The sequence below is a fragment of the Octodon degus genome, unplaced genomic scaffold, assembly GCF_000260255.1.
Source record: "Octodon degus isolate 3935 unplaced genomic scaffold, OctDeg1.0 scaffold00071, whole genome shotgun sequence".
Taxonomy (NCBI): domain Eukaryota; kingdom Metazoa; phylum Chordata; class Mammalia; order Rodentia; family Octodontidae; genus Octodon; species Octodon degus.
In genome coordinates, this window is record NW_004524647.1 from 3,708,679 (window position 1) to 3,717,014 (window position 8,336).

The 8,336-nt window shown below is 37.2% G+C and overlaps 1 protein-coding gene across 1 annotated transcript in view; it reads left to right on the forward strand.

The window, feature by feature from the left end:
- Nucleotides 1–8,336, forward strand: part of Trank1 (tetratricopeptide repeat and ankyrin repeat containing 1) — a 175,131-nt gene that overhangs the window by 133,312 nt on the left and 33,483 nt on the right. The window contains exons 14-15 of the mRNA XM_023719773.1: nt 4,600–4,743; nt 5,554–5,710. Coding sequence (XP_023575541.1) covers nt 4,600–4,743; nt 5,554–5,710 — 301 coding nt within the window. The remainder of the gene's footprint in view (nt 1–4,599; nt 4,744–5,553; nt 5,711–8,336) is intronic.

The window sequence follows — 8,336 nt, forward strand, 5'->3', positions numbered from 1 at the left end:
CTGGCTCCAAGGCAGTGGCACAGGGCAGAGAGCATTCATTCATGGCGGTGAAGCAACAACAATGGCAACAGAGAGAATCTGTCTCTCTGTCTCTCTTATATTGTATTTAGGCTCTTTGCCTCAGGTTGGGCATAGCACTCACACCCATAATCTCAGCAGTACTAAGAGCTATAATCGCAGTGGATTACCCATAATACCAGTGGATCATGAGTTAATCTCAAACTCTAGAAGTCCCTGCCCCATGATTGCATGAGGCTTTGGGGGGACAATTAGACACAAACCATAGCACTGTGTCTTTCTATTGAGGACTTGAAGCCATTCCTATTGAGAGCTATCACCGAAAAGTATTGAATTACTTGTCACGGCATTATTTTCTTGTTGCTGATTCCTTTTTCTCTCTCTGCTGCTTAACTGCTCAGTTTACCTGATGTATTTATTACATTAAACTTTTGGCATTGTTGACTTCATTGTGGTGTTTGAGGATATCCTTGAGAACTTTTTGAGTTTTGATTATGAATTTCTTCTCTTTTCCATGGAAATATCTTATTTTTCCTTCAATTTTAAAAGATAGTTTTTCAGGATGTCAATATGGGGTAGAAGTTACTTTCTTTTAGGGCTTGAAACATTCCAATTCAGGCTCTTCTGGCCTTTGAGGTTTGTGTTGAGGAGTATGCTATAATTCTAATGGTTTTACATTTACAATTGATTTATTGCTTTTCTCTATCAGCTTTTAAGATTCTGTTCTTGTGTTGGATGGCGTTCTGGATTTTGACTATGATATTTGGAGAGGGAGGTTCTGTTCTAATCATGGTTACATGGGGTTCCATATACCTCACTTATCTGTATATTAAATTCATTCCCTGTATTTGTAATGATTTCTGCTATTATATCTGGACAGGTTTTTAAAGCCATTTGTGTTCTTGTTACTCTTAGATTAGTATTATTATTTATCATGGATCCATTTTCGATGTTCTTTTATTACTTTTAAGGTATCTTTGGGTCTGTGATCCTTCACCTGCATCAGCCCTGCCTTCTAGTTCTGACATTGTCCTCACATTGGTAATTTCTACTGTCCATATTTTGATTAGAATTTTTATGTCTTGAATTTCTGTTTAGTTCCTTTTCATGTGTTCTATTCTTTCCTAAAGTTGTTATTCATGCTTCATATCATTTTGTTTTTGTTCAACTAGCTCATTTAGTGCCTCTTATGATCATTTTGTTAATTGTACTATCTTTTTAGTTTTAATCTTCTTTAAACTTGCTGAGTATCTTATTAACCTTTTTATTTTTGATTCGTTGTCATTTTGTATAATTCAGCTGTTTGATTTTTTTATTTCTTTCTCACTGATGCCCCATTGATCAACTGTGGAGGAGTTGGAAGTGTTTGGAGACAATTTTGCTACCTTTTCATATTTCTGTTTGTTTCTTTTTCTTTTTATTTATTTATTTATTTATTTATTTATTTGTGTGTGTGTGTGTGGCCAGCTCAGCCCACCAGGGGGCGGGCTGGCTGGCATGTGGTGCTGGGGGATTGAACCGCGGTCTCTGTGCTTTGCTAAGCTTGTTCTAAGTAGGTGCTTTAGACCACTGAGCCATCTCACCAGCCCCATGTTTGTTTCTTTTTCATGCAGTGACATTCGCAGGGTGATGATAGTGGAATGATTTTGTTGCTAGCATGGAGCTCTTATTTAGTGTCTGCGTTCTATTATTGGCACATTCTGAATGTGGCTAACTATAGACTTTTGCCTTTATCCCAGGATCTGACCACCTCTATTAATTTGGGGAGAGCAGGTACAGTGTGTAATTGGTCCAGTATCCAGTTCTTCAGAAATGAACCACAGTATTGTTGATGACACAAAGGACAAACTAGATATTGATATACAGTAAAAATTCATTAATATCAGCAATTGTGTTACTTTGACAATAGCTACAAAATCAGCAACAACAATAATGTCTAAGACAAACTAGATATAGATATAACATAAGAATCAGTGGGCATTACTATAAAGAAAGAGATCTAGAATTATAACTTCAACACAAAGCAAACAAAATATTGACATACAGTAAATATATACAAAGTACAGCAGCTGTACTATTAGTGATAGAAAGCAATTCAAAGATAATGATATAAAGTTAACTAAATATTTTAAAATTATAAGGCTTAATTTGATATCAATAAAGATGGATTGGGTGGGGAACAGAACAATGAAAGAACTAAAATTTGAAAAAAAAAAAAAGAGGCTTATGAGACAAAGTATCCTAATAAGGAGTAATAGAATATTAATAAAATTAGACAAAAATAATAGAAAAGAGTGAACAGGAAAAATAAAAAATAATAAAACAGTAAATAAAGAAAAGAGAAAAAACCAAAAAACCACAAAAACTAATGAAGAAAGGGCAGGCCAGATAGCTCAGCTGATTAAAGCACCTGCTTAGGCAGACACAGGGGCCAGGGGTTTGATCTCCAGCCTTCTGTGCTGTCCCACCCCTGGGTTGCACTGAGATGGAGATGAAGACTGGGCATAATGGTGCATGCCTATAATCCCAGCGCTTGGGAGGCTGAAAACAGGAGAATCACTGAGTCCGATCTGTGTAGTGAGACCCTGTGGACCCTGTACTAAATACATAAAAAAAACTAATGAAGAAAAGGGGCTGGTGAGATGGCTCAGTGGTCTAAAGCACCTACTTAGAACAAGCTTAGCAAAGCACGGGGACCGCGGTTCGATCCCCCAGCACCACATGCCAGCCAGCCCCACCCCCTGGTGGGCTGAGCTGGCCACACACACACACACAATTAAAAAAAAAAAAGAAAAGGAAAGGAAATAGGTGACCCCCATATCCCTCTTTTTAAATGTAGACTAATTTCCAGATTCTGTAATATTGAGCTCCACTAGATATGGTCTGAGGGATATTGAGTCATTGCTAAGATCTATTTTGTTTCCACGCTGACATTTTTGTGAGTGAAAGCTGTATTCTGCCCTGCATTTCCAGGTGTGTGTGTGTGTGTGTGTGTGTGTGTGTGTGTGTGTGTGTGGTAAGTCAGTGATTTACTCTGGCAGTTCCAGTTTCTGTTGCCCCAAACCACATATTTCTTTATGGCACATGGGTTTGTGAGGTGTCCCTCACTGCCCATTCCAGAGTTCACTCTGTTCATATGCCTTAGGTTGTGGCACCCTTCCAAGCTAAACCATAACCATGCTGAGGTTCATAGAAGGAAAAAGCAGTGTAGGCAATGGGATAGAAGCTCAAGCAGACCACTGGAGTTAATGCCAGTGCTTTCAGACCAATTCTCTTCTGAAAGCCACACAACCAGACTGGGTTCTCACCAATGAGAGTGGGACCACTACATCCTTCTTGGCCTAGTGTAAACTTCTCAAGGGTCAGATCAATGTCCACCCTATACCCTCTCCATGACTATTTCTTATGGCTGTCTCCCACCTAGTCACTATGGTAGGAAACTCTGAAGTGTTGTTCTGTAGTTGTTTTATAGATCAGTCTTAAACAATTAGCTCCTTTTCAGAATGACTCCTTATTGAATCTCTGATATAGTCATTGTAGCCCTGGGTTTCTTCTCCAACTCCAGCCAATCTTGAGGAAGGAGTCAATTTCAGAGTAAAACCCTAAGTTGTTTTTTTGTAGTTTACAACAGTTGTGGGCTTTTATTGGGACTAGCACTATTGGCTTAGTCTGGAATTTCTTCTGAGGCTGGAAAAACACTCAAACAAGAATAATATTTTATAGCACACAGAAATTACATAAAATTTAATTTTGTTTACAGAGTCAAAGTTTCATTAGAACAAAGTATACTTATTCACATATCAACTGGTTTCTTTAGCACTACAGTGGCAGAATTAAGTAGTTCCAAGAGAGACCACATGACCTGCAAAGCCCGAAATACCTATTATAAGACCCTTTAAGGAAATTTTGCCTTCTTCTGTTCTACATAGGCACCTTGGTTTTGAAGTTAGGGTAGAAGGAAAAATGGGCAAACTATTAAGCATTGTACTAGACACTTGGTGTTGATTAACCTCTTTACTGTCCCTCCTCCAAATTGAGGGGTCACATTATTTCTTTTTACAGAGCAGGAAAATCATTGTATCCAAGGTCACATAGTTAATAATTGGAAGAAATGTGTTATGAATATGTCCTGTGTGGTGTCTGCAAGTACCTTGGACAGTATATCCTACAGAGTCTGAATTTTCTTCTCCTTGATTGAGTAATTTGGTTAGAAAATTCCACATGTGTTTTAACTTCTGACCTGAGGTGGCATTTCTCAACCATGTTATGAGAAAAGGCCAGGATTCCTCTGTCCCTGTTGTGTTGAAGTTCTTGATATTAGAATAACTTTCTGGGCTGTGAGTGTTTTTCCCAAAAGTGGGCACATTTAGTTGGATTCTCAGGTGTCTTGGTCCAGGGAATTCTCATGGTAGCTTCCTTGATGCTTGCCTATCCTTCTCCAATCCATTCTGAGCCCACAGTGTGTCCTCACAGCTGGAGTAGAAAGCCTGATGCTTCGTGTGGGGCTCAAGTTCCTATGAAGCTTGGGAAAACCATTTGAAAATATATTCTGTTGGTCTTTAATTCATCCTTGTTGTTCAGGCTTACAAGGAATGGAAGATTATATCTTCGTTCACACCTTCAGCCTCTGACACCAGAGTTGGAAACCGGCCACTTATTGAAGTGCCTCTGGAGAAGCTGAGCTCTCAGGCTCGGTCCCTCACAGTGAATCCAGAAATGTATAAGGTAAAATTCTACCATTTGTCCACTCAATTATTTGACATGGACCTGGCAAACAAGATATTGAAGAGAAGATGGAAATTAGAGCTTTGCTTTTGGCTGGTCTTTATATCAACAGAAGAGAAAGAAGTATAGGAAACAAAAATATCATTGTTGGAAAACTCCCTTTTTTCAGCAGAGAACTGGGCTTGATGAGTGGGATGCTGTTTGAAAGTGGAAGGGGAAGGATAGTACCTTCTTTTCACCTTTGGAACTCAGCTATAGCCAAAATTTTATGCCATCTTGAAATAGGTCTTGAGTAGTCTAGTCTTAATTATAGTAGACATGTACGACTAGTTTAATTTTTAAAAATAAGTCACAATAATTGTGTAAAATGAACCATTGGAGTAAAATTAGTGAAAGATACACTATCTTTGTAACTTCTGGTAAAGCTATGATTATTTCAGACTTAAAATTTAAAACAATTATAGCAGATTCAAATGGGTAACATTTACTTGCGTTTTTGGAGGGAAAGGGGTGGAATTTGTTATAACCTCATTAGAGTCTCATTTATTTGTTCTATACCTACTGAGCACCTGGTGTCTTCTTCGTATCTGTGCTATACTTTATAAAATTTGACTTTAGCAGTTTTCCAAAGTCAGAGCAAGGCTAATAAAGTATCATGCTATAGCTATGGGAAAAAGGCTTATAGTTTTGCCCACAGGGGATTGAACTGGGGATTGAACTCAGAATGTGCACTTGGCAGGAAGGCACTTATGCTGCTGAGCTATATCCCTAGCCCTAGGCTCACCATTTTTGTTCTCAACTTATCCTTAGCTTCTTAATGGAGAACTGAAACAGCTGTATACTGCTATCACAAGGGCTCGAGTGAACCTCTGGATCTTTGATGAAAACCTGGAGAAACGAGCTCCTGCTTTCAAATATTTCATTAGAAGAGGTTTTGTCCAAGTTGTGAAGACGGATGAAAATAAAGGTAATGTTTCATTAAATTATTCCTATAGTTGGAGAAAGCATGTTTCTCTCAGTTATTCCTTTGGTAAGGTATAAAGAGTACACTTTGTTATTTTGTCTTTTGTGGTGCTGGGGATTGAACCCAAGTCTCATGAATGCTACCACTGAGCTATATTCTCAGACCAGGGAATAGTCTTTTGAAAGGATTTCTCTTTCTTTGCACAGTCTTGTGAGAAATGAATATTCTTGCTGGTTTGTTAAGCTGTATGGAAAGGGTGGGTTGTAGTGGAGTGGGAGGGTTAACACCTTTGGAGAAGATTTTTTTTTTTTTTTTTACTTTAAACTGTGTTTTTGAACAAAGGTTAGGAAGGATATAAATTGCTATGAAATTTTTGATAGTTGATTTGCAGTTCCTATGAAAATAAAGATAGCACAGTCCAATTTGTATGAAACTAAAATCAACCTGAGTGTCCAGTAGAGAAAAGCATAAATGTATGTCTTTCAGTGGAATAACGTGCAACCATTAAAGAGCAGGTGGATTTCCATTTAAGGCTGTAGAAAGATGTTCAAAACATATCCAATTCAAAAAAGCAAACTTTACCACAATATAGATATTTTAAACAACTTTATATTATACAATTATAAAAACTATATATTTATAAACCAGAATAAAATGTTTGTACATGTTATATGTTTTATATATACAAATATCTATTTAAGTGTATTTACCAAAGATAATTCAATTCCTGTGTTTGTATATCAAGAATTAAGTTTGTAAGAATTTGATAATGAGGGATAATAGGTTGTCTGAATCTGGTTGTTAAATTTCACAAAATAATGACCAAAGATTCTAGAAGTAAGAAATTAATGAGAATCTGTATCCATTCATTTCATTATTGTGGGTAACATAGGTTTATATAGGGAGAGTTTGGAGATACAATAAGTATTACCTATAACATATTCTGATTCACACTATTTGTTGTCTTACCTCTGGCACTTGGATTGGCAGGTATAAAGTTGTTGAGTAAATATGGACACCTTTTTCTTTCACCTTTATGCCTTCTGTGCTTTTCGTAGAGTTTACAAAATGATAATTTGTCATTTTTTTTGCATAATTTACTATCTAATTTTAAAAAATGAAGTGAAGATCTGAAGGTTAGTTATTGAGATAACTCCTCTAGGCTTCCCAGGGTAGTAGTAACACACATAGAGTTAGATTTTTGATGACTGTCATTCTTTCAGCCATAGGAAGAAATCTTAGTGCTATTTCAATTTGCATTTCCCCAATGCCTAGAACTGTTGAACATGTTTTCATATGTTTATTGGCCATTTGTACTTCTTTCTCTGAGATGTACCTTTCATTTCACTTGCCCATTTCTGACTGAGTCTTTTTTTTAAGGAGTATAATTTTTTTGAATTGTTTTTATATGCTAGATACTACTCTTGTCTGAGGAATAGCTGGCAAAAAATTTTCCCCATTCTGTAAATTGTTTCTCTGGTCTATTTTTCCTTTGCTGTGCATATTTTTAATTTGATATGATTCCACTTGTTGGCTCTCACTGTTATTTCTTGTACAATTGAAATTCTGTTCAGAAAGTCCTTGCTAACCCCTATGTCTTCAAGGTTTTGCATATTTAATCTTCAAGTATGTTAAGTGTTTCAATTTTAATATGTAGCCCAAAGGGCCAGCCAAATAGCTCAGTGAATTAAAGCACCTGCAAGGGGCAGGGGCAGGGGTTTGATCTCCAGACCTACTGTGCTGGCCCCGCCCCAGGCCATGCTAAGATAGCAGTTAAGATGGTGTGGTGGTGGGCGCCTGGAATCCCAGCACTTGGGAGGCTGTAAACAGGCAGATCACTATGAGTCTGATCTAGTAGTGAGACCCTCAACACCCTGTAGACCCTTCCCTAAAAAATACAAAAAACCAAAAAAAAAAAAAAAATGTAGCCCTTTGATCAATTTGGGTCATAGTTTAGTACATGATGAGAGGTATGGATCCAGCTTGAATAGGGATAACACGTTTTCCCAGCACCATTCGCTGAAGAGGCTATCTTCCAATATATATTTTTGGCCCTTTTGTCAAAGATCAAATATTGGAATGTGTTTGGAATTTCTTCTGCGTCTCCTGTTCCGTTTCATTGATCTACATGTCTGCTTTGTACTGGTATCATGCAATTTTAGCACTAGCCTTGTAGTATAATCTATAATATTGCGATGCTTCTTGCTTTGCTCCTGTTGTCTAAGATTGCTTTTGCTATTTTGAGTTTTCTGGCATATGAATTTTAGGGTTGTTTTCTCTAATTCTGTGAGGAATGCTGTAGATATTTTGACTGAGATTGCATTAAATCTATATGTCAATTTTTGAAGAATGGCCATTTTGACACTATGAGTTCTGCTTATCCAGGACTAGGGGATGTGTTCCATTTTCATTTTCTGGATGCATTCGGTGTCCTCATCAATCTCCTTTTCAGAGTTTGTCAGAGTGCTGAAGTTTCATTGTAGAGGTCTTCTACCTCCTTGGTTAAGTTAATTGCTAGATATTTAATTTTCTTGATGCTATTGTAAATGGTATTATTTTCCTAATTTCTTTCTCAGTGAGTTCATTATTGTTGTACAAGAATGCTACTGATAGGGCCAGGGAGATAGCT